The sequence below is a fragment of the Heterodontus francisci genome, chromosome 34, assembly GCF_036365525.1.
Source record: "Heterodontus francisci isolate sHetFra1 chromosome 34, sHetFra1.hap1, whole genome shotgun sequence".
In the NCBI taxonomy this organism is placed as follows: domain Eukaryota; kingdom Metazoa; phylum Chordata; class Chondrichthyes; order Heterodontiformes; family Heterodontidae; genus Heterodontus; species Heterodontus francisci.
In genome coordinates this window covers 7,525,311-7,553,140 of record NC_090404.1, presented here as the reverse complement: position 1 = coordinate 7,553,140, position 27,830 = coordinate 7,525,311, and the positions used below count along the sequence as shown (strand labels likewise).

The 27,830-nt window shown below is 43.7% G+C and overlaps 1 protein-coding gene across 6 annotated transcripts in view; it reads left to right on the top strand.

The window, feature by feature from the left end:
* LOC137348994 (protein mono-ADP-ribosyltransferase PARP14-like) overlaps nt 1–27,830 on the top strand; it is a 78,842-nt gene that overhangs the window by 45,580 nt on the left and 5,432 nt on the right. For 4 of the 6 annotated variants that reach the window (XM_068014240.1, XM_068014242.1, XM_068014241.1 and 1 more), the window contains 6 exons: nt 6,033–6,164; nt 7,047–7,106; nt 9,001–9,177; nt 13,086–13,292; nt 17,662–18,267; nt 23,808–23,944. In XM_068014240.1, the coding sequence (XP_067870341.1) occupies nt 6,033–6,164; nt 7,047–7,106; nt 9,001–9,177; nt 13,086–13,292; nt 17,662–18,267; nt 23,808–23,944 (1,319 nt within the window). The remainder of the gene's footprint in view (nt 1–6,032; nt 6,165–7,046; nt 7,107–9,000; nt 9,178–13,085; nt 13,293–17,661; nt 18,268–23,807; nt 23,945–27,830) is intronic. The other 2 variants (XM_068014243.1, XM_068014244.1) reach the window with 2 other exon arrangements.

The following is a 27,830-nucleotide window of genomic DNA, read 5'->3' as shown; positions in this document are numbered from 1 at the left end:
CATTAAAAGGAGTTTCTGGATAGATGGATACTGGGATACAAGGAGTTTCTGGATAGATGGATACTGCATTAAGAGGAGTTTCTGGATAGATGGACACTGCATTAAAAGGAGTTTCTGGATAGATGGATACTGCATTACAAGGAGTTTCTGGATAGATGGATACTGCATTAAAAGGGGTTTCTGGATAGATGGACACTGCATTAAAAGGAGTTTCTGGATAGATGGACACTGCATTAAAAGGAGTTTCTGGATAGATGGATACTGGGATACAAGGAGTTTCTGGATAGATGGACACTGCATTAAAAGGAGTTTCTGGTTAGATGGATACTGGGATACAAGGAGTTTCTGGATAGATGGACACTGCATTAAAAGGAATTTCTGGTTAGATGGATACTGGGATACAAGGAGTTTCTGGATAGATGGACACTGCATTAAAAGGAGTTTCTGGATAGATGGATACTGGGATACAAGGAGTTTCTGGATAGATGGATACTGCATTAAGAGGAGTTTCTGGATAGATGGACACTGCATTAAAAGGAGTTTATGGATAGATGGATACTGGGATACAAGGAGTTTCTGGATAGATGGACACTGCATTACAAGGAGTTTCTGGATAGATGGATACTGCATTACAAGGAGTTTCTGGATAGATGGATACTGCATTACAAGGAGTTTCTGGATAGATGGATACTGCATTACAAGGAGTTTCTGGATGGATGGATACTGCATTACAAGGGGTTTCTGGATAGATGGATACTGCATTACAAGGAGTTACTGGATAGATGGATACTGCATTACAAGGAGTTTCTGGATAGATGGACACTGCATTACAAGGAGTTTCCGGATAGATGGATACTGCATTAAAAGGAGTTTCTGGATAGATGGATACTGGGATACAAGGAGTTTCTGGATAGATGGATACTGGGATACAAGGAGTTTCTGGATAGATGGACACTGCATTAAAAGGAGTTTCTGGATAGATGGATACTGGGATACAAGGAGTTTCTGGATAGATGGACACTGCATTACAAGGAGTTTCTGGATAGATGTACACTGCATTAAAAGGAGTTTCTGGATAGATGGACACTTCATTACAAGGAGTTTCTGGATAGATGGACACTGCATTAAAAGGAGTTTCTGGATAGATGGACACTTCATTACAAGGAGTTTCTGGATAGATGGATACTGGGATACAAGGAGTTTCTGGATAGATGGACACTCCATTACAAGGACTTTCTGGATAGATGTACACTGCATTAAAAGGAGTTTCTGGATAGATGGACACTTCATTACAAGGAGTTTCTGGATAGATGGATACTGGGATACAAGGAGTTTCTGGATAGATGGATACTGCATTAAGAGGAGTTTCTGGATAGATGGACACTGCATTAAAAGGAGTTTCTGGATAGATGGATACTGGGATACAAGGAGTTTCTGGATAGATGGACACTGCATTACAAGGAGTTTCTGGATAGATGGATACTGCATTACAAGGAGTTTCTGGATAGATGGATACTGGGATACAAGGAGTTTCTGGATAGATGGACACTGCATTAAAAATAGTTTCTGGATAGATGCATACTGCATTACAAGGAGTTTCTGGATAGATGGACACTGCATTAAAAATAGTTTCTGGATAGATGAACACTGCATTAAAAATAGTTTCTGGATAGATGGATACTGCATTACAAGGAGCTTCTGGATAGATGGATACTGCATTACAAGGGGTTTCTGGATAGATGAACACTGCATTACAAGGAGTTTCTGGATAGATGGATACTGCATTAAAAGGAGTTTCTGGATAGATGGACACTGCATTAAAAGGAGTTTCTGGATAGATGGACACTGCATTACAAGGAGTTTCTGGATAGATGGATACTGCATTAAAAGGAGTTTCTGGTTAGATGGATACTGCATTACAAGGAGTTTCTGGATAGATGGATACTGCATTAAAAGGAGTTTCTGGTTAGATGGATACTGCATTACAAGGAGTTTCTGGTTAGATGGATACTGCATTACAAGGAGTTTCTGGATAGATGGATACTGCATTACAAGGAGTTTCTGGATAGATGGATACTGCATTAAAAGGAGTTACTGGATAGATGGACACTGCATTAAAAGGAGTTTCTGGATAGATGGATACTGCATTACAAGGAGTTTCTGGATAGATGGATACTGCATTAAAAGGAGTTTCTGGATAGATGGACACTGCATTAAAAGGAGTTTCTGGATAGATGGACTCTGCATTAAAAGGAGTTTCTGGATAGATGGATACTGGGATACAAGGAGTTTCTGGATAGATGGACACTGCATTAAAATGAGTTTCTGGTTAGATGGATACTGGGATACAAGGAGTTTCTGGATAGATGGACACTTCATTACAAGGAGTTTCTGGATAGATGGATACTGGGATACAAGGAGTTTCTGGATAGATGGACACTCCATTACAAGGACTTTCTGGATAGATGTACACTGCATTAAAAGGAGTTTCTGGATAGATGGACACTTCATTACAAGGAGTTTCTGGATAGATGGATACTGGGATACAAGGAGTTTCTGGATAGATGGATACTGCATTAAGAGGAGTTTCTGGATAGATGGACACTGCATTAAAAGGAGTTTCTGGATAGATGGATACTGGGATACAAGGAGTTTCTGGATAGATGGACACTGCATTACAAGGAGTTTCTGGATAGATGGATACTGCATTACAAGGAGTTTCTGGATAGATGGATACTGGGATACAAGGAGTTTCTGGATAGATGGACACTGCATTAAAAATAGTTTCTGGATAGATGCATACTGCATTACAAGGAGTTTCTGGATAGATGGACACTGCATTAAAAATAGTTTCTGGATAGATGAACACTGCATTAAAAATAGTTTCTGGATAGATGGATACTGCATTACAAGGAGCTTCTGGATAGATGGATACTGCATTACAAGGGGTTTCTGGATAGATGAACACTGCATTACAAGGAGTTTCTGGATAGATGGATACTGCATTAAAAGGAGTTTCTGGATAGATGGACACTGCATTAAAAGGAGTTTCTGGATAGATGGACACTGCATTAAAAGGAGTTTCTGGATAGATGGATACTGAATTAAAAGGAGTTTCTGGTTAGATGGATACTGCATTACAAGGAGTTTCTGGATAGATGGATACTGCATTAAAAGGAGTTTCTGGTTAGATGGATACTGCATTACAAGGAGTTTCTGGTTAGATGGATACTGCATTACAAGGAGTTTCTGGATAGATGGATACTGCATTACAAGGAGTTTCTGGATAGATGGATACTGCATTAAAAGGAGTTACTGGATAGATGGACACTGCATTAAAAGGAGTTTCTGGATAGATGGATACTGCATTACAAGGAGTTTCTGGATAGATGGATACTGCATTAAAAGGAGTTTCTGGATAGATGGACACTGCATTAAAAGGAGTTTCTGGATAGATGGACACTGCATTAAAAGGAGTTTCTGGATAGATGGACACTGCATTAAAAGGAGTTTCTGGATAGATGGATACTGGGATACAAGGAGTTTCTGGATAGATGGACACTGCATTAAAATGAGTTTCTGGTTAGATGGATACTGGGATACAAGGAGTTTCTGGATAGATGGACACTGCATTAAAAGGAGTTTCTGGTTAGATGGATACTGGGATACAAGGAGTTTCTGGATAGATGGACACTGCATTAAAAGGAGTTTCTGGATAGATGGATACTGGGATACAAGGAGTTTCTGGATAGATGGGTACTGCATTAAGAGGAGTTTCTGGATAGATGGACACTGCATTAAAAGGAGTTTCTGGATAGATGGACACTGCATTAAAAGGAGTTTCTGGATAGATGGACACTGCATTAAAAGGAGTTTCTGGATAGATGGATACTGCATTACAAGGAGTTTCTGGTTAGATGGATACTGGGATACAAGGAGTTTCTGGATAGATGGACACTGCATTAAAAGGAGTTTCTGGTTAGATGGATACTGGGATACAAGGAGTTTCTGGATAGATGGACACTGCATTAAAAGGAGTTTCTGGTTAGATGGATACTGGGATACAAGGAGTTTCTGGATAGATGGACACTGCATTAAAAGGAGTTTCTGGATAGATGGATACTGGGATACAAGGAGTTTCTGGATAGATGGATACTGCATTGAGAGGAGTTTCTGGATAGATGGACACTGCATTAAAAGGAGTTTCTGGATCGATGGATACTGGGATACAAGGAATTTCTGGATAGATGGACACTGCATTACAAGGAGTTTCTGGATAGATGGATACTGCATTACAAGGAGTTTCTGGATAGATGGATACTGCATTACAAGGAGTTTCTGGATAGATGGATACTGCATTACAAGGAGTTTCTGGATAGATGGATACTGCATTACAAGGACTTTCTGGATAGATGGATACTGCATTACAAGGAGTTACTGGATAGATGGATACTGCATTACAAGGAGTTTCTGGATAGATGGACACTGCATTACAAGGAGTTTCCGGATAGATGGATACTGCATTAAAAGGAGTTTCTGGATAGATGGATACTGGGATACAAGGAGTTTCTGGATAGATGGACACTGCATTAAAAGGAGTTTCTGGATAGATGGATACTGGGATACAAGGAGTTTCTGGATAGATGGACACTGCATTACAAGGAGTTTCTGGATAGATGTACACTGCATTAAAAGGAGTTTCTGGATAGATGGACACTTCATTACAAGGAGTTTCTGGATAGATGGACACTGCATTAAAAGGAGTTTCTGGATAGATGGACACTTCATTACAAGGAGTTTCTGGATAGATGGATACTGGGATACAAGGAGTTTCTGGATAGATGGACACTCCATTACAAGGACTTTCTGGATAGATGGACACTGCATTAAAAGGAGTTTCTGGATAGATGGATACTGGGATACAAGGAGTTTCTGGATAGATGGATAATGCATTAAGAGGAGTTTCTGGATAGATGGACACTGCATTAAAAGGAGTTTCTGGATAGATGGATACTGGGATACAAGGAGTTTCTGGATAGATGGACACTGCATTACAAGGAGTTTCTGGATAGATGGACACTGCATTACAAGGAGTTTCTGGATAGATGGATACTGGGATACAAGGAGTTTCTGGATAGATGGATACTGCATTAAGAGGAGTTTCTGGATAGATGGATACTGCACTACAAGGAGGTTCTGAATACACACACCATCCTAACTTGGAGCTATATCATTGTTCCTTCACTGCCGCTGAGTCAAAATCTTGGAACTCCCTTCCTAACAGCACTGTGGATGTACTGACCCCACATGGTCTGCAGCGGTTCAAGAAGGCAGCTCACCACCACCTTCTCAAGGGCAATTCGGGATGGGCAATAAATGCTGGCTTGGCCAGCGATTCCCATGTCCATTGAAACGAATAAATAAATAAATAAAATCTGTTCTTTAACTGAATCCTGTTCCTGACGTTTGTCATAAGCCACCTTTTCTATTTTATTCCAAGTTTATTACATTTTTGAATTAGAGTTCGCTAACAGCCCAAGTGGGATTTGAATTTCAGTTCTCTGGATTGTTGTTCCATGTTTCTAGATTACTGAGTCAAAGCAATCCTGTTAATTCTGCTTCCATTTCTTTCTCCACATATCAGACTGTTGCACTCCCACCTTCGCCAACCATCCATGTTTACAATTTGCAGTCTGTTGAAACGTACATTCGAACAACGCCTCTCAATTGCATTCGTCTCTTATCCTGCTCAATGGTTTAATTATTCATTTCGATTTCTCACCACAAAGGACATTGCCAGTAACGAGGTCAGCCTTTTTCAGTTAAATGCTGGGAGTCAGCATTCTGGGTTGAAAATGACACGGTTAACATTGAAGTCACATTGTGTCTACTCGCAAGCAAATGAGTAAAAGATGATTTTTAATGATTGTTTCCGTTTAGATGTTGGTTGTGTTCAGCAGACAGGGGAAAGCTGAAGAAGAAAAGTGTAACATTTCATATCTTCTATTATAATTTAGTGTTTTCTCATTCAGTGAAATCATCAAACAACGTCACCACCATGAAAGTGGGCAGTGTGGACTTCGAAATCGTTTTTGGAAATATTGCTGATGAGACTGTTGATGCTATTGTAAACACAACTGATTTCTACAAGAAAACAACGTCAGGTAAAAATCTGATTCCTGTCATTTTCACTTGTTCTGAAGCTGAATCTGAAAATCATAATTTTAGCAGAAATCCTACCTGCTGCGGGATATTTAAAAAATCGAAATTGTGTGAGTGTCCTCTATCAGTGATTGAAGCCATCCTTCCTATTTCCTAGTGACCTAGAATCATAGAATGATACTGCACAGAAGGACACAATTTGCCTGCGTCTGTTGTTTGAAAGAGCTGCCAATTTTTCCAAGCCGCTGCCCTTTCCCCATAGCCCTGCAAAATTTTCATTTTCAAGTATTTGCCCAATCCCTTTTAAAAGCTAATATTGAATCTACCTCCAACACCCTTTCTTGCAGTGTATTTCTTCTCGAAAATAGATTCCTGTTTCTCCGATGGTTCCATTGTTAAACGAACCTTGTGTGTAGCACTAACCAAGCACCTCAGGAAGATCCCAGTCTTCATGTTGCATTACTTGTGCTGGTTTCCAGTCAACTTCAGAAGAAGAAAACTCCATTAGGTTTCTGTTCCTGATGGCTAGTTACAGACCAGTATAGCAAAGATCAGTCTGCCAATGTGGACTGAGGTACGGTCAGATTTCGGCTATGATCATGGTCCAGTAACATGACAGAGCCCTTGAACGAGTTGACTGACCCTTTCACTTCAGCATGAGCCCCTCTTTTGCAAAATATTCATTGGCATGCGCTAGCTTTCAGATGTCTCCAATAATTGCAGTTGCCAGGAATACTTATCAAACCCAAAGACATTTAACATCAAAATATTCTTTTACAGGTTAGTTAAAGACTTACCTGTAACCATATTACTCTATGACATATCTTGCTAATTTCAGTCTTTGTAATGAAGCTACAATATAAAAAAATGTTTCCTTCTGCTAGGAGTCGCACAAGCAATATTCAGCAGGGCAGGGCCATCAGTCGAACAAGAACTCAGAACAGGTAAAACCACACTCTCCTCTCACTCACTATGTCTAGGTCTCTCTCACTTGCTCTGCCTCTCTCATTCTCGCCCTTCATCCTCCATCTCACTCGGTCTACCCCTACTAGAGTAAAACTCACTCAGAATTCTTTTCCATTACATTCTCGGCCTGCTGGCAGGATAATCAGGCATAGTTTGGGAGTGATGTTCCCTCTGGACAGGCTGACAATCATGATCAAACTTGATGTAATATTATCGGCCACTTGGCCTAGGTAGAGGAACGGAAGCAGTTCAGCCGAACCTGTAATGATGAAATACCTTCAGGAGGGCAGGAACATACATTTGAGAAGAAAAAAAGTGAAGTTCAGCTTAATTCTGCTGCAACAGAATGATGATAATTGTGGTTGTTGGAGGTCAATCATCTCAGCTGCAGGACATCACTGCAGGAGCTCCTCGGGGTAGTATTCTAGGTCCAACCATCTTCAGCCGCTTCATCAATGACCTTCCATCAATCATAAGTGGGGATGTTCGCAGATGATTGCACAATGTTGATCACTACTCGTGACTCCTCAGATACTGAAACAGTCCGTGTAGAAATGCAGCAAGACCTGGACAATATCCAGGTTTGGGATGATAAGTGGCAAGTAACATTCATGCCACACAAGTGCCAGGCAATGACTATCTCCAACCAGAGAGAATCTAACCATTTCCCCTTGACATTCATTGGCATTACAATCGCTGTCTCCCCCACTATCAACATCCTCGGGATTACCACTGACCAGAAACGGAACTGGAGTAGCCATATAAATACCGTCACTACAACAGCAGGTCAGAGGCTAGGAATCCTGTGGCGAGTAACTCACCTCCTGATTCCCCAAAGCCTGTCCACCATCTACGAGACACAAGTCAGGAGTGTGATGGAATACTCTCCACTTGCCTGAATGGGTACAACTCCAACAACACTCAAGAAGCTCGACACCATCCAGGACAAAGCAGCCCGCTTGATTGGCACCACATCCACAAACATTCACTCCCTCCACCACTGATGCAGAGTGGCAGCAGTGTGTACCATCTACAAGATGCACTGCAGCAATGCACCAAGGCTCCTTAGACAGCATTTTACAAACCTGCGATCTCTACTGCCTAGAGGACAAGGGCAGCAAATGCATGGGAACACCACCACCTGCAAGTTCCCCTCCAAGCCACACACCATCCTGACTTGCAACAATATCATTGTTCCTTCACTGTCGGTGGGTCAAAATCCTGGAACTCCCTTCCTGACAGCACTGTGGGTGGACCTACCCCTCATGGACTGCAGCAGTTCAAGAAGGCAGCTCACCACTAACTTCTCAAGAGCCATTAGGGATGGGCAATAAATGCTAGTCCAGCCAGTGACGCCCACATCCTATGAATGAATTAAAAAAACACACCAATAGCGGATGTTCATGGGGATATGATGTTTATAAGGGCAGGGACATTATAACGTGTTACTGCAGCATATTACTGTAATAACGAGTGGAGCTGTGACTGGATCTTTATATCCTTATTGCTGTAAACAATGAGGGAAATTGGACAGCATTTTCTATCCAAGGGAAGTTTATCTGAAATCAGCAACAAAAAGTTATTTCTTTCTCTTTAAAACATCGTCAATATGAGACAATGTGGTTCACTCTTAAAATGCCCTCTGAAATGGCCTAGCAAGCCAATCAGTTCAAGGACAATTAGTGATGGGCAATAAATGCTGGCCGAGCCAGCGACGCCCACATCCCACAAGAAACGAATTTAAAAAAAGACAGGAAGTTGCATTGTGACACAAAGGAAGTGTTGTAGTTGGACTTGAACACCCTTTCTGAAACTCTTATATAGACGATGCATTAGAGTAACAGACGTTGACACTTTTTGGTCTGTTCACAGCTGCTTCTTCGTGTAAATATATGGTGATAACTGGACCAGGAAGACTCAGATGTAAAAATATCATACATATCTGCTGCCACAATGATCTAGTCATCATTCAGGACCTAGTGAACGAAATCTTGTTCCATTGCGAAGAGCAAGAACACACGTCTGTTTCTTTGCCAGCCTTTGGTACAGGTAGGTGAATGCACAAGGCATCCGAGCATTCAGTCCCCAATCTACTAGTGATCCACTATTGTTCTCTTGAGAGTACTGAGTCTTTGTGATGGTTTGTCTGACGGCCATGAAAGCATTGTCTTTTGTTGAGTTTTGATCTGGAGTTAATATAATGTTAATACTTTGGCCAAACATAGGTGTTGATATTCTGGATATTTCTGTGATACAGTGCCTCTCGCCCATCTAATTGTCATCAGATAGACTTTTATACTGATGTATAAACAGAAAGTGCTGGAAATACTCAGCAGGTTAGGCAACATCTGTGGAGAGTGAAGCAGGTCACTGTTCAGGTTTCAGGTCTGTGATCTTTGATCAGAACTATTTTGATGAAAGGTCACTGTATTAAAATGTTAACTCTGCTTCTCTCTCCACAGATGCTGCCTGACCTGCTGAGTATTTCCAACACATTCTGTTTTTATTTCAGATTTCCAGCATCTGCAGTATTTTGCTTTTCTTTTATACTGATGGTTCCACCAGGGCCACTTGGCTCCAGACCTTAGAACCAGGCCTTTGGACAAAATAGCTGAACTCAAGAAGTGAGGTGTGAGTGACTGCCCTTAACATCAAGGCAGCATTTAATCGACTATGGCATCAAGGAGCCCTGGCACAACTGGTGTCAATGGTAATCGGGGGGAAAATTCTCCGCTGGTTGGAGTCATACCTCACACAAAGGAAGATGATTGTGATTGTTGGAGGTCAATCATCTCAGCTCCATGGCATTGATGCAGGAGTTCCTCAGGGTAGTGTCCTAGGCCTAACTATCTTCAGCTGCTTCATCAATGACCTTCCCTCCATCATGAGGTCAGAAGTGGGAAAGTTCGCTGATGATTGCACAATGCTCAGCACCATTCATGACTCCTCAGATACTGAAGCAGCTGTGTCCAGGTGCAGCAAGAGCTGGACAACATTCATTCATAGGCTGATAAATGGCAAGTAACATTCACATCACACAAGTGCCAGGTAATGACGATCTCCAACAACAGAGACTCTAACCATCTCCCTTGACATTCAACGGCATTACCATCGCTGAATTAAAGGCCGACTACCCAACCTGAATCCAAGGGGACCCGACGATATGTGTCAGGGTCGGTCGGGTCACACTTCCGGGTATGGCATTCGGGCTCGGGTCGGGCACACTCTATCACAAACTCACGTAAGTGGCTCCACTGTCAATGTAATTTCTGGACTAGAAAAGTGGTTTTGTTATAATTATTTTAAGCTTGTCCAGATAAGCAACAAAGTGAAAAACGGAAGGTAGGTTAACTTATAGTCGGGTCAGGAGTTGGAAAAAATGGAAGGACTCGGGCCGGGTCAGGTCTGGCTCAGGGTCGGATGTGGTTCTGTCGGTCTCGGGTCAGGTTTAATTTGCAGACCCGAGCCGGCTTTATGCTGAATCCACTACTATCAACAACCTGGGTTTACTATTGACCAGAACCTGAACTGGACCAGCCATATACTGTGGCTCCAAGAGTAGGTCAGAGACTGGGAATTCTGAGGCAAGTAGCTCACCTCCTGACTCCCCAAAGCCTGTTCCCCATCTGCAAGACACAAGTCAGGAGTGCGATGGAATATTCTCCACTTGCCTGGATGGGTGTAGCTCCAACAACACTCAAGATGATCGATACCATTCGGGACAAAGCAGCCCGTTTGATTGGCACCTCACTCACCACCTTCAACATTCACTCCCTCCACCACCAATGCACAGTGGCAGCAGTGTGTACCATCTACAAGATGCACTCCAACAACTCACCAAGACTCCTTCGACAGCATCTTCCAAACCCAAGACCTCTTCCACCAAGGACAAGGGCAGCATATGCATTGGAACACCACCACTTGCAAGTTCCCCTCCAAGCAACACACCATCCTGACTTGGAACTATATCGTCATTCCTTCACTATCGCTGGTTCAATAAAACTCCCTTTCTGACAGCACTTTTGGTGTACCTACACCAGATAGACTGTAGCAGTTGGAGAAGGTGGCTCATCACCACCTTCTCAAGGGCAATTAGAGATGGGCAACAAATGTTGGCCTTGCTAGTGACACTGACATCCCATGAAAGAATGAAAAAATTCGCTAGTACATATTCGAAAAGGGATTTTCATGATCCTGAGCATTTGAAACTCTCTGTTTAGTTGCAGAATTGGAGTAAATGTGCCTCTCCTGACATGATATGACCTGCTTAGCTACTAATGTTTGTTTGACTTCTATTCGTGCAATGAAAGAGCCTGTGAGTCTTCCTTTCATTGAGGGGAAGATTATCTTCCTTATTGTGATTTAGCCCAGCAAAAATAGAGCAGCAGAGCCCAAATTCACCTTCTCTGACCAGCGCATGTTCAAAAGGCACAGGACCGAATTCCTCGTCCGAGTCAATAATTTCTAGATCAATGATTTTAATGGTCCAAAATTTGTCGCTGTGACTATGCAGTTGCGTGCATCTGTCAGGAAATGGAAAGGGCATTGTATAACCCAGAACTTCTGTTTTTTTTTAAAAAGGTCGAATTTGCATGGGTAGCAAATGGAGGTTGGGGAGGGGGTTGCGGGGAGCCTGGAAAGAAACCGATATCACGGCTGAAATTTTTCATTGGGCGGGAGGCCCAGCCCACCAGACAAAAAGTCAGTGGTGAGCCCACCTCTGTCGGACCTGGGGTGGCAGGGCAGCATTTTTTGCTCCCCAGGCCCTGAATTGGTCTTGGGCAGGACTTCCACCTCCTTAAGGCAGGAAGTCCCACCTAATGGAGCTCCCAGCCAATCTGGGGGCTGGCAGCTTTTAGTCCCAGCAGCGTCACTGGCAGTGGTGGCCACGGCTGGGATTACATCCAGCCATCGCAAGAAAGATGAAGGATGGCCCCAGAAGACAGACACGTTTTTAGGGCGTCGCCGGGGCCGGGGAGGGAGGGGGGGGGCGTCGGTTACGGGCCCGGTGGTTTTGTGCGTTGGGTGTGCTTGGGGCTTCAGGGGTGACCCTCTGTGAGGCGCCGGGTGCCTGATCAGGAGGCCACTCTCCCCAGCCCGCAAGAAGGCCGCCTTGTTTTACCAGGCGAGATTCTTGAGGCTTCTGCCATCCGTCTGCCGAGCGTAAAATGCCCGCAGCAGCAGGAGGAGGCCCTTAAGTGCCATTTAATTGGGCACTTAAGGGTCTTGATTGGCCTGGGACAGGTAGGCCGTTTCTCACCAACGCCGCCCTGCATAAAATTGTGGCAGGGTGGGAGGGGGTTGAGAACGACCCCCCCCCCCCACCTCACACTTAAATTTACAACCCCCAACCCCCCACAACTCCGCCATCATACCACTCGTTTGGGGGCCGTAAACTTCCAACCCACATGTAAGTGAAATATCCTCCACGGTTCTCAACACTGACCTCTGTCCAGTGACTTCCACTGGAAGAACCTGGTTTAAGGTAGGATTGAATTGAGTGCGGATTTCATGTCAGTATGGATAGAATTCATTGAGGTCAGTGCATGAACAAGCTGTGGCCTCTCCAACATCAGTGGAAGAATTGTGGGCAACACTCCTGTGTTTTCCTTACACAACCCTCCTGACAATTGTGTTTTTAATGCTCAACTCAGCCTCTGTTTGAGCCCCAGTGGTACAAATAAAAATTCAGTTCACTGCTTTAAATTTCCTCATGCTCTTACCTGGCCTGGCAAACAAGGGGAACCTATCCTATGTTGTATGAGTGACTGTTAATTCGCTGGGACATGTTCTAGCAGGGGTATTAGTTACACACAAAATGGTCAATAAATGGGGCCTTTACCCATCTTCTCCATCTTGAGGACATGGAGATGTGCTCCTTTGCAATGTCCGAGTATGACAGTGTTTTAATATTGTTATCTATTCCCCTTCATTACCTTACTGTTCTAATCCAACAGGACAAGGCAGGGTGGATGCAGAGCTGGTGGCGAATGTCATGGTCGATACAGTGATTGCAGCCCTCATGGGAAACATGTTTACTCATCTGTCTTTAGTCCGGGTGGTTATTCTTCAGCAGAACATTTACGACACGTTTAAGTCACGGTTAGAGAAGCAATATCCAATGGTAACACAGCCAACCAGACATGAGGCTAGCAATCCCAAAGGTAAGGCCTTTACAAACTGTATCACTTCCCACCCTAGGTTAACAGTTAAGATACCTCTGTATGCAGTGTTGGTAAAGTGGGATAAAAGATCAGCCGATGAAATTAAAATCTGGATCCAGCACCCTAGCCTTGTGGGATTGGGTAGGTCTGTGAGTCTGCAATAACCGATTTTTTGAAATTTGTTTATGGGATGTGAGTGTCACTGGCCAGGCCAGCATTTGCTGAACTGAGTGGCTTCCTCGGCCATTTCAGAGGGAATTTAAGAGTCAACCACACTGAACAAAGAACAAAGAACAGTACAGCACAGGAACAGGCCATTCGGCCCTCCAAGTCTGCGCCGATTTTGATGCCTGTCTAAACTAAACCCTTCTGCACTTCCGGGGACCATATCGCTCTATTCCCATCCTATTCAATTATTTCTCAAGATGCCTCTTAAATGTCGCTATCGTACCTGCTTCCACCACCACCCCTGGCAGCAAGTTCCAGGCACTCACCACCCTCTGTGTAAAGAACTTGCCTCGCACATCCCCTCAAAAACTTTGCCCTCACACCTTAAACCTATGTCCCCCAGTAACTGACTCTTCCACCCTGGGAAAAAGCTTCTGACTATCCACTCTGTGCATGCCACTCAAAACTTTGTAAACCTCTATCATGCCGCCCCTCCACCTCCGTCGTTCCAGTGAAAACAATCCGAGTTTATCCAACCTCTCCTGATTGCTAATGCCCTCCAGACCAGGCAACTAGCTGGTAAACCTCTTCTGTACCTTCTCCAAAGCCTCCACGTCCTTCTGGTAGTGTGGCGACCAGAATTGCACGCAATATTCTAAGTGTGGCCTAACTAAAGTTCTGTACAGCTGCAGCATGACTTGCCAATTTTTATACTCTATGCCCCGACTGATGAAGGCAAGCGTGCCGAATGCCTTCTTGACTACCTTATCCACCTGCATTGCCACTTTCAGTGACCTGTGGACCTGTACGCCCAGATCTCTCTGCCTGTCAATACTCCTGAGGGTTCTGCCATTTACTGAATACTTCCCACCTGCATTAGACCTTCCAAAATGCATTACCTCACATTTGTCCAGATTAAACTCCATCTGCTATTTCTCCGCCCAAGTCTCCAACCGATCTATGTGCTGCTGTATCCTCTGACAATCCGCATCACTATCCGCAACTCCACCAACCTCTGTGTTGTCCGCAAACTTACTAATCAGACCAGCTACATTTTCCTCCAAATCATTTATATATACTACAAAGAGCAAAGGTCCCAGCACTGATCCCTGCGGAACACCACCAGTCACATCCCTCCATTCAGAAAAGCACCCTCCCAGTGCTACCCTCTGTCTTCTGTGACCGAGCCAGTTCTGTATCCATCTTGCCAGCTCACCTCTGACCCCGTGTGACTTCACCTTTTGTACCAGTCTGCCATGAGGGACCTTGTCAAAGGCTTTACTGAAGTCCATATAGATAACATCCACTGCCCTTCCTTCATTAATCATCTTCGTCACTTCCTCAAAAAACTCAATCAAGTTAGTGAGACACGACCTCCCCTTCACAACACCATGGTGCCTCTCGCGAATACGTTCATTTGTTTCCAAATGGGAGTAAATCCTGTCCCGAAGAATCCTCTATAATAATTTCCCTACCACTGACGTAAGGCTCACCGGCCTATAATTTCCTAGATTATCCTTGCTACCCTTCTTAAACAAAGGAACAGCATTGGCTATTCTCCAGTCCTCTGGGACCTCACCTGTAGTCAATGAGGATACAAAGATTTCTGTCCCAGAAATTTCTTCCCTTGCCTCCCTCAGTATTCTGGGGTAGATCCCATCAACCCTGGGGACTTATCTACCTTAATGCTTTGCAAGGCGCCCAACACCTCCTCCTTTTTGATAACGACATGACCCAGACTATCTACACTCCCTTCCCTAGACTCATCATCCACCAAGTCCTTCTCTTTGGTGAATATTGATGCAAAGTACTCATTTAGTACCTCACCCATTTCCTCTGGCTGCATACATTCCCTCCTCTGTCCTTGAGTGGGCCAACCCTTTCCCTGGTTACCCTCTTGCTCTTTATATACGTATAAAAAGCCTTGGGATTCTCCTTAATCCTGTTTGCCAATGACTTTTCATGACCCCTTTTAACCCTCCTGACTGCTTCCTTAAGTTCCTTCCTACTTTCTTTATGTTCCTGAAGGGCTTCATCTGTTCCCAGCCTTCCAGCCCTTACAAATGCTTCCTTTTTCTTTTTGACTTGGTTCACAATATCCCTCGTTATCCAAGGTTCCTGAAACTTGCCAAACTTCTCCTTCTTCCTCACAGTAACATTCTGGTCCTGGATTCTAATCAACTGACGTTTGAAAGACTCCCACATGTCAGATGTTGATTTACCCTCAAACAGCTGCCCCCAATCTAAATTCTTCAGTTCCCAACCTAATATTGTTATAATTAGCCTTCCCCCAATTTAGCACCTTCAGCCGAGGCCTGCTCTTATCCTTATCCACAAGTAACTTAAAACTTATGGAATTATGGTCACTGTTCCCGAAATGCTCCCCTACTGAAACCTCGACCACCTGGCCGGGCTCATTTCCCAATACCAGGTCCAGTACTGCCCCATCCCCAGTTGAACTATCTACATATTGTTTCAAGAAGTCCTCCTGGATGCTCCTTACAAATTCTGCCCCATCCAAGCCCCTAGCATGAAGTGAGTCCCAGTCAATATAGGGGAAGTTAAAATCACCCACCATTACAACCCTATTACCTTTACATCTTTCCAAAATCTGTCTACATATCTGCTCCTCTACCTCCCACTGGCTGTTGGGAGGCCTGTAGTAAACCCCCATTATTGTGACTGCACCCTTCCTGTTCCTGAGCTCCACCCATATTGCCTCGCTGCACGATTCCTCCGAGGTGTCCTCCCGCAGTACAGCTGTGATATTCTCCTTAACCAGTAATGCAACTCCCCACCCCTTTTACATCCCCCTCGATCCCACCTGAAGCTTCTAAATCCCGGAACATTTAGCTGCCAATCCTGTCCTTCCCTCAACCAAGTCTCTGTAAAAGGAACAATATCATAGTTCCAAGTACTAATCCAAGCTCTAAGTTCATCTGCCTTACCTGTTATACTTCTTGCATTGAAACAAATGCACTTCAGACCACCAGTCCCGCTGTGCTCCGCAACATCTCCCTGCCTGCTCTTCCTCTTACTGGCCTTATTTACTAATTCCCCCCCATTTATTTCACCTGCTGTCCTCCTGCTCTGGTTCCCACCCCCCTGTAACACTCGTTTAAACCTGCCCGAGTGATGCTAGCAAACTTCGCAGCCAGGATATTTGTGCCCCTCCAGTTTAGATGCAACCCGTTCTTCTTGTACAGGTCCCAGCTGTCCCGGAAGAGATCCCAATGATCCAGATATCTGAAACCCTCCCTCCTACACCAGCTGTTCAGCCACGTGTTTAGCTGTACTATGTTCTTATTTCTCGCCTCACCAGCACATGGCACAGGGAGTAATCCCGAGATTACAACCCAGGAGGTCCTGTTTTTTAAACTTACTACCTAACTCCCTAACCTCCCCCTGCAGGACCTTGTCTATGTTTCCTGCCTATGTCGTTGGTACCGATGTGTACCACAACCTCTGGCTGTTCACTCTCCCCCTTCGGAATGCCCCCTGTCCATTCAGCGACATCCTTGACCCTGGCACCAGGGAGGCAACATACCATCCTGGAGTCTCTTTCACCTCCAGAGAAGCGCCTATCTGTGCTCCTGACTATAGAGTCCCCTATAACTATTACTCTTCTGTGATTTGCTGTGGGTGTGGAGTCATACGTAGGCCTGACCAGGTAAGCACGCCAGATTTCCTTCTCTAAAAGACGTTACTTGAGTTAAAATTTCACCGTCTGCCATGATCGGAATTGAACCCATGGCCTCAGCGCATTAGCCTGGGGGTCAGATTATTAGTCCAGTGACACTCCCACGATGCAACGGCCTCCCCTATAGTTAATGAGTAACTTCCACTGAGTGCACACCAAGGGGAATTTTAACTTTAGGCGCTGGTGTAAAATGGGTGAGATCTCAAACTGGCTGCCATTGACTTCAATGAAAAGGAAAATTCAAGTGTGTGGTTTAATGAATGGTATATTCGACATTGTCGCTTTTACACCACAGCCCGCCGATAAAAATTACCCTCAATTTGCGTCAACTTCGGCAAGTAACTGGATGATTTCCCTGAGGGTCGAAATATCATATGTGTTTTTCTATGTCTGTGTTGAAACCGAAGGGGTTGTCATTAAGAACTGAATGAGAATTGATGATAGAAAGCAGAACCTCTGTTGGTGCTTGTTAATTGCCCCGAATCACTGCACATTTCACAGGAATGGAGGAGAAATTCAGGCCAAGTGAGACGCAATTCTATGACACATATGAAATCTCAGGCGTGTTGCAACCCGCAGTATTTGACATTGTGGGAAGAGACAAGGACAACGTGAAGAAGGCGAACCAAAGGCTCCAGCGATTGTTCGATGCTAATTTCACTGACGATCTCATCTGTGATGATCAAATCTCAAAACTGGAGCCAACTGACCTACAGAAAATATTAGAACTGGGCGCTCGGTACCCTGTGCGAATCACCGTGGAAACTGGTAATGTGCACCGAATCCGGGTCCAAGGAGTGACCAAAGACGTGAAGAATTCATTCCGCCTCATTCAGTTTGTGCTGAAATCCACCCTAAAGAGGGAGCTACAACGCAAGGAAATGGAAAGGATTTTTTCTGCAGTTGAATGGCGATACGAAGACAAGTTTCAGTACGTTCCCTTTGACATGGAAACCAGCTGTCGGCTTGAACTGGAATCCGATTTAAAGAAAGAGACTGTGGTGATCCTGAAAGAGAAGCTTTTTCTGGTTGACTTCTCGTTTAGGGAGGCGACTGCACATCAGACCAATGAAGTCATCAAATTAAAACGACATGAGAAGCTAACTAGTGAGTAAAGCTTTTGATTGGCGATTTCTGTTTGCGGTACACATGAAAGGGTTTTGTAAATGCTGTTCAGTTCTAACATTACTTTCCCCCTTTCTATCCATTCTGCCTTTCATATAGCATGCAGAAATAAATAGAAATTTATCCGCCTTGTAAACTGAACGATTGCTTTCAGAAACACTTTCACTTCGCTCCACGATCAAAGGCAGCCTGAATCCATGTCCTGTCTACAAGGCCTTTGTAAACTGTCTAAGCTCTCCCCCAATTCTTGTTCTTTGCTTTCCACCTCCTGCCTTGGTGACACCTTGTGTGTTCTAGGCATTTTCTCAGAATGGGTGTCAATCTTCCTGTGTGATTGAGTTCCATTTGTGATTCAAATCACTTCACATTCTTCCAGGTTCAACAGGCTTCGCTCTTATGCCACCGACTGAATCCAAAATACGAACATTTCGAAATCTGTCTTATCTAACTGTGACAGTTGACTGTTTGCTACTCGAACAATGTGTTGGCTTCTGAGTTGTCACTGATTTTATGGGTCAGTCAGGTTCTCTGCCCAATTGCCCTTCCATTCCCCCATCTATAGTCCCTCCATCTATGCAATGTAAACTTAGCTCTCGCCTCTGAGATGGAGGATAATGCATTCAGATGTGAGTCAGGGTTTCGCACAGTGTTTAAATGGATGCACCACTGCACCAGAAAGGGGATCCGCCATTCATCAGGGTGCTGGTCTTGTGAATGAGATCTTCAATCTAGACCCGACTGTCTATTCATATTGAATCAATTTCACACATCAGTATTGGAAGAAGAATATGAAGTTATCTCGATACCAAGGGCAATAAGAACACGAGAAATAGCAGGAGTAGATCATATGGCCTGTTCTGACGATCATGGCTGATTTTCTACATCAACTCCCCTTTCCTGCACACTCCCCATATTCCTTGATTTCATACGAGGCCAAAACTTTATCTACCTGGTCCTTTCTGCAACATCACAAACCCAAACTGATCAACCACGGCATAGTGGCGCAGTGGTCATCACCGCAGCCTCACAGCTCCAGCGACCTGGGTTCAATTCTGGGTACTGCCTGTGTGGAGTTTGCAAGTTCTCCCTGTGTCTGCATGGGTTTCCGGTTGAGGACCGGTTTCCTTCCACCACCAAAAGACTTGCAGGTTGATAGGTAAATTGGCCATTATAAATTGCCCCTAGTATAGGTAGGTGGTAGGGGAATATGAGGACAGGTGGGGATGTGGCAGGAATATGGGATTAATGTAGGATTAGTATAAATGGGTGGTTGATGGTCGGCACAGACTCGGTGGGCTGAAGGGCCTGTTTCAGTGCTGTATCTCTAAATTTAAAAAAAAAACACCTACTCATCTCACTACAGTTACAATCTTGTGTGCAAAATCTTTACTGTTTTTACTTACAAGGCAACAGTGGCTGATTGAATGTAAACATATTCATGTTATGTGAAGCATTTAATTCTTTGAGCACCTCCTCAGGTGAAAAAAAAATCTCTGTTCACACAGAATACATCCTCTCTCCCTTGAAACGTTGTATTGTGCACCTTTCTCTCCTTCTTCAATTTGAACTTTTCCTCTATCTTCTACTGAGATATCACCCACTTCAGAGTTGAATGAGCATAAAGGAAAAGAACTTAGAGCTGCGAACGTTAAGGGAAGATTTAATAGAGGTGTTCAAATTTATGAGGGCCTTTGATCGAGCAATAGTGAGAAACTGTTTCTGGTGGCAAGTGGGTCAGTAAATAGAGATTATCGATTTAAACTAAGTGGCAAACCTATTAGAAGAGGAATGAGGTTTTTCACACTGAGGGTTGATAAGATCCAGAATCTACCTGAAAGGATGGTGGAATAAGATTCCATAGTAACTGCTAAAAGGCAACTGGACATAGAATCGGTCTGGGTAGAAATAAGAAATAGCAAGGGAAAGAAGTCCTTGGTGGGAGTAATCTCGGTCCTCAAACAGTAGTTCCGCAGTGGGGCACAGTATAAACCAGGAAATACTGGGGACTTGTAAGAAAGGCATGGCAATAATCATGGATGATTTTAATATACATATAGACTGGATTAATCAAATTGGCAAGGGTAGCCTCGAGGAGAGCTCATTCAATGTATTAGAGATTGTTTTTTGGAGCAATATGTTGTGGAACCAACCAGGGAACAGGCTATTCTAGATTTGGTATTGTGTAATCAGTTGGGATTAATGAATGATCTCATAGTTAAAGATCCTCTAGGGAAGAATGATCATAGCATGCTAGAATTTCAAATTCAGTTTGGGGGCGTAAAACTGGAGTCCCACACGAGTGTTCAGCAGTTAAACAAAAGTAATTACATAGGCATGAGGACAGATTTGGCCCTAGTGGACTGGGGAGGAAGACTAAAATGTGGGACAGTTGATGAGCAGTGGCAGATGTTTAAGGAGATATTCAATTCCTCCAAACTAAAATATATTCCAGAGAGGAAGAAATATTGTAAGGGGGTGGGGTGGGGGGGGGGGGGGGGAATCCATGGCTAAGCAAGGAAGTTAAGGATAACATAAAGACAAAAACTAAGGCATACCATATTGCAAAGGCCAGTGGCAGGCTGGAAGATTGGGAAACTTTTCAAGATCAACAAAGGGTTACTAAAAAAAGTTATAAAAAGAGCAAAGGTAAATTATGAAAGAAAACTAGCGCAACATATAAAAACGGATAGCAAAAGCTTCTATAAGTATATAAAAGGGAAGAGAGTAGCTAAAGTGAATGTTGGTCCCTTGGAGGATGAGACTGTGGAGTTAAAAGAGGGGAACACAGAAATGGCGGAGACACTAAATCAGTATTTTGCCTCAGTTTTCACGGTGGAGGACACCAGTACCATCCCAATAGTAACAGGTAATGCAGATGTTATAGAAAGGAAGGAACTTAGAACAATCATCACTAGGGGAAAAGTACTGAGCAAACTATTGGGATTGAAGGCAGAAAAATCTACAGAGCCTAATGGCCTACATCCTAGGGATTTAAAGGAAGTGGCAGCGGAGATAGTCGATCCATTGGTTCTTCTTTCTTCTTCTTCTTTGGCCTCATTGTCTCGGGAGACAATGGGTAAGCGCCTAGAGGTTTGTGGTTTGTGAAGCAGCGCCTGGAGTGACTATAAAGGCCAATTCTAGAGTGACAGACTCTTCCACAGGTGATTCGTTATAATATCCATTGGTTATAATATTCATTATAACATTATAATATCCATTGGTTATAATATTCCAAAATTCCCTGGATGCGGGAAAGGTTCCAGTGGATTGGAAAAATACTAATATAACGCCCTTATTCAGAAAGGGAGGGAGGCAGAAAGTAGGAAACTATAGGCCAGTTAGTTTAACATCTGTCATTGGGAAATTGTTAGAATCCATTATTAAGGAAGTAATAACAGGACATTTCGAAAGTCAAAACTCAATCCATCAGAGTCAGCATGGTTTTATGAAGGGTAAATTGTGTTTCGTTAATTTGCTAGAGTTCTTCGAAGATGTAACAAGCAATGTGGATAATAGGGATCCTGTAGATGTAGTATATCTGGACTTCCAGAAGGCATTTGATAAGGTGCCACACAAAAGGTTAATACACAAGGCAAGATCACATGTGGTTAGGGGCAATCTATTAGCTTGTATAGAGGATAGGCTAACCAACAGAAAACAGAGAATCGGAATAAATAAGTCATTTTCTGGTTGGCAAGATGTAACTAGTGGGGTTTGGTCCTCGGGCCCCAACTATTTACCATCTATATTAATGACTTGGATGCAGGGATAGAAGGTACAATAGCTAAATTTGCAGATGACACTAAAATAGGTGGGATAGAAAGTTGCAATAAAGAAATATGTAATTTACAAATGGATATGGATAGGTTAGGTGAATGGGCCAAAATTTGGAAGATGGAGTTTAACGTGGATAATTGTGAGGTTATCCATTTTGGTCGGAAGAATGGAAAGGTAAATTATTATCTAAATGGAGAGAAACTTCCGAGTGCTTCGGTGCAGAGGGATCTGGGTGTCCTCGTGTATGAATCGCAGAAAACTAGTTTGCAGGTACAGCAGATAATAAGGAAAGAAAATGGAATTTTGGCATTTATTGCTAAAGGAATAGAGTATAAAAGTAGGGAAGTGTTGCTGCAACTGTAAAAGGCATTATTGAGACTGGAGCTGGAGTTTTGCGTACAGTTTTAGTCCCCTTACTTGTGGAGGGATGTAGTTGCATTGGAGCCATTCAGAGAAGGCTCACTAGATTGATTCCAGAGATGAGGGGTTTGTCTTATGAAGAGAGATTGAGCAGTTTAGGCCTTTACTCTCTAGAGTTTAGAAGAATGAGAGGAGATCTAATTGAGGTACATAAGATGATTAAGGGGATTGACAAAGTAGACATAGGGAGGATTTTCCTCTGGTGGGGCAATCTAGAACAAGAGGTCACAGTTCAAGAGGTCATAGTTTTAGGATAAGGGGTAGCAGATTTAAAACAGAGATGAGGATAAATTACTTCCCTCAAAGGGTTGTGAGTCTGTGGAATTCACTACCCTAGAGTGTGGTGGAGGCCAGAACATTGAGTAAATTTGAGGAGATAGACAGATTTTTAATTAGTATTGGGTTGAAGGGTTATGGAGAACGTTCAGGAAAGTGGAGTTGAGGCCGGGATGAGATCAACCATGACCTCAGGCTCGAGGGGCTGAATTGCCTACTCCTGCTCCGAGTTCTTATGTTCTTGTGGACATCTCCTTGGAGAGAACTAATTTGCTGGGTTATCGGGAAAAGGCTGGCACACGAGACTAATTTGGATGTCGCTCTCGACAAGCCTCCATCTGTACTGTAAGATTATATGTTTCTGGAATCTCTGGTGTGCAACATGGAGACAAACTGTCAGACTGCTGTGTTTAACAGATGCTTTTCTGAAGCTGAAACTGAGGTATATTCCTGAGCCAGTTCAGAGAAAGCTTCGCTTTGCATCTGACTGTGTTACTCATACCCTGGGATTGCTTCACGCTCTAGCTTCCTGAAATAGATGCGGGAAATAGGACGAATACTTCAGCACTGTCATTTCTCATATTGATTAAATGTGATAAGCTGGAGAATATTTTTTCTAACTTTCCTATCGCTATTGCCTTGGTGTGGGTATTATGGGACATGTGGCTTTAGGTGCAGGTGAAGACAAAGTATGGCACCATTAACTTTCACAGTACTGTCAGAGCTCCAACTAAAGTGAGTGGCCATGTCATTGTAGAAATAGGGATACTTTTAATGAGACTTGTTAATACTTGAGCTGTCAATAGAACAAATATTACACACATCATAATTTATAGATACACTGATGAATTAGGATAAATGGAAACAATGGCAGATAAATGTATGGAAGAATGGACTGACAGACTGCATAATCCGATTGCAGGAATATATTCTTATTAAATTCATCTTTGTGTTTATGGTTCTAAGCACTGACAGTCTTCATAGTTAGAGATTTTTTTCTTCATAATTGTGGAAATAGCACATGAATGTGATGTATAATATTTTCTCAGGTAATCCTTTACCAGAACAATGGGATGATTTGAGAGGAAGCCATTGGCTCATGGTGAAGCTGCACCCAGACTCAACAGAATATCAGGAAGTGGAGGGAAACGTCAAGAAAACCTGCATCCATCACACAATTGTCAAAGTGAGAAGTGTTCCTATTTTACAAATTGAAACAGAATAGTTGATGCCCTGGATTGAATTCACCACTTCGATGATAAAATGACAGATACGTGCATGCCAGCCCGATTTTAACCACATAAGCGATGGGTTTTGAGTGAGTTAAAATCGAGCGATGAATAGGAGTGATCCACAGAAACACAATTACTGGCAGGGTGTGATTACCTGGACCAAAATGAGGGCTACACAGCAGTAAGTTACAGACTGTAATCTAATCATGGGGTCAAGATGGTTAAAATATAGCATAATCCACACCCTGAGACCAATTTCAGATAGTCAGTACAATATTGCATGTTATATGTTAGTTAACAGATACCTTGCGAGATTCTAACTGACTATTTTAAATGTATGAACAGTGGTGGGTTAGAATTTAAACTTTTGTTGATACATTCATGATAAGTAATACACCGAACTAACAGTGTCACAAAACCATAAGCATCAAAGAACAAACAAAGAACAAAGAACAGTGTAGCACAGGAACAGGCCATTCGGCCCTCCAAGCCTGTGCCGATCTTGATGCCTGCCTAAACTAAAACCTTCTGCACTTCCAGGGACTGCATCCCTCTATTCCCATCCTATTCATGTATTTGTCTAAATGCCTCTTAAACGTCGCTATTGTACCTGCTTCCACCACCTCCCCTGGCAGCAAGTTCCAGGCACTCACCACCCTCTGTGTAAAGAACTTGCCTCGCACATCCCCTCTAAACTTTGCCCCTCTCACCTTAAACCTATGTCCCCTAGTAACTGACTCTTCCAACCCTGGGAAAAAGCTTCTGACTATCCACTCTGTCCATGCCGCTCATAACTTTGTAAACCTCTATCATGTTGCCCCTCCACCTCCGTCGTTCCAGTGAAAACAATCCGTGTTTATCCAACCTCTCCTCATAGCTAATGCCCTCCAGACCAGGTAACATCCTGGTAAACCTCTTCTGTACCTTCTCCAAAGCCTCCACGTCCTTCTGGTAGTGTGGCGACCAGAATTGCGTGCAATATTATAAGTGTGGCCGAACTAAAGTTCTGTACAACTGCAGCATGACTTGCCAATTATTATACTCTATGCCCCGACCGATGAAGGCAAGCATGCCAAATGCCTTTGTGACTACCTTATCCACCTGCGTTGCCACTTTCAGTGAACTGTGGACCTGTACACCCAGATCTATCTGTCTGTCAATACTCCTAAGGGTTCTGCCATTTACTGTACATTTCCCACCTGTGCTGGACCTTCCAAAATGCATTACCTCACATTTTTCCGGATTAAACTCCATCTGCCATTTCTCTGCCCAAGTCTCCAACCGATCTATATCCTGCTGTATCCTCTGACAATATTCAACACTATCCGCAACTCCACCAACCGTTGTGTCGTCCGCAAACTTACTAATCAGACCAGCTACATTTTCCTCCAAATCATTTATATATACTACAAACAGCAAAGGTCCCAGCACTGATCCCTGCGGAACACCACTAGTCACAGCCCTCCATTCAGTAAAGCATCCTTCCGCTGCTACCCTCTGTCTTCTGTGACCGAGCCAGTTCTGTATCCATCTTGCCAGCTCACCTCTGATCCCGTGTGACTTCACCTTTTGTACCAGTCTGCCATGAGGGACCTTGTCAAAGGCTTTACTGAAGTCTATATAGATAACATCCACTGTCCTTCCTTCATCAATCATCTTCGTCACTTCCTCAAAAAACTCAATCAAATTAGTGAGACACGACCTCCCCTTCACAAAACCATGGTGCCTCTCGCTAATAAGTTCGTTTGTTTCCAAATGGGAGTAAATCCTGTCCCGAAGAATCATCTCTACTAATTTTCCTGCCACTGATGTAAGGTTCACCGGCCTATAATTTCCTAGATTATCCTTGCTACCCTTCTTAAACAAAGGAACAGCATTGGCTATTCTCCAGTCCTCTGGGACCTCACCTGTAGCCAATGAGGATACAAAGATTTCTGTCCCAGCAATTTCTTCCCTTGCCTCCCTCAGTATTCTGGGGTAGATCCCATCAGGTCCTGGGGACTTATCTACCTTAATGCTTTGCAAGACACCCAACACCTCCTCCTTTTTGATAATGAGATGACTGAGACTATCTACACTCCCTTCCCCAGGCTCATCATCCACCAAGTCCTTCTCTTTGGTAAATATTGATGCAAAGTACTCATTTAGTACCTCACCCATTTCCTCTGGCTCCACACGTAGATTCCCTTCTCTATCCTTGAGTGGGCCAATCCTTTCCCTCGTTACCCTCTTGCTCTTTATATACGTATAAAAAGCCTTGGGATTTTCCTTAATCTGTTTGCCAATGACTTTTCATGACCCCTTTTAGCCCTCCTGACTCCTTGCTGAAGTTCATTCCTACTGTCTTTATATTCCACAAGGGATTCGTATGTTCCTAGCCTTCTAGCCCTTATGAATGCTTTCTTTTTCTTTCTGACTAGGCTCACAATATCCCTCGTTATCCAAGCTTCCCGAAACTTGCCAAACTTATCCTTCTTCCTCACAGGAACATGCTGGTCCTGGATTCTAATCAACTGACGTTTGAAAGACTCCCACATGTCAGATGTTGATTTACCCTCAAACAGCCACCCCCAACCTTAATTCTTCAGTTCTTGCCTAATATTGTTATAATTTGCCTTCCCCCAATTTAGCACCTACACCCGAGGACTACTCTTATCCTTATCCACAAGTACCTTAAAACCTACGGAATTATGGTCACTGTTCCCGAAATGCTCCCCTACTGAAACTTCGACCACCTGGCAGGGCTCATTCCCCAATGCCAGGTCCAGTACAGCCCCATCCCTCGTTGGACTATCTACATATTGTTTCAATAAGCCCTCCTGGATGCTCCTTACAAATTCTGCCCCATCCAAGCCCCTAGCACGAAGTGAGTCCCAGTCAATATAGGGGAAGTTAAAATCACCCACCACGACAACCCTGTTACCTTTACATCTTTCCGAAATCTGTCGACATATCTGCTCCTCTACCTGCCACTGGCTGTTGGGAGGCCTGTAGTAAAACCCCAACATCGTGACTGCACCCTTCCTCTTCCTGAGCTCCACCCATATTGCCTCACTGCACGATCCCTCCGAGGTATCCTCCCGCAGTACAGCTGTGATATTCTCCTTAACAAATAATGCAACACCCCCACTCCTTTTACATCCCCCTCTCTCCCGCCTGAAGCTTCTAAATCCTGGAACATTTAGCTGCCAGTCCTGTCTTTCCCTCAACCAAGTCTCTGTAATAGCAACAGCATCATAGTTCCAAGTACTAATCCAAGCTCTAAGTTCATCTGCCTTACCTGTTATACTTCTTGCATTGAAACAAATGCACTTCAGACCACCAGTCCCGCTGTGCTCTGCAACATCTCCCAGCCTGCTCATCCTCTCAGACTTACTGACTTTATTTAGTTTAGAGATACAGCACTGGAACAGGCCCTTCGGCCCACTGAGTCTGTGCCGACCATCAACCACCCATTTATTCTAATTCTACACTAATTCCATACTCCTACCACATCCCCATCTGTCCCTATATTTCCCTACCACCTACCTATACTAGGGGCAATTTATAATGGGCAATTTACTTATCAACCTGCAAGTCTTTGGCATGTGGGAGGAAACCGGAGCACCCGGAGGAAACCCATGCAGACACGGAGAACTTGCAAACTCCACACAGGCAGTACCCAGAATTGAACCCGGGTCGCTGGAGCTGTGAGGCTGCGGTGCTAACCAGTGTGCCACTGTGCCGCCCTAAAATATAAATTTACAAATTGCCAATGGTGGGACTTGAACTCATGTCTTGGATTATTAGTCTCAGCCTCTAGATTACTAAACCAGTATCACAACCACTGCACTACATACC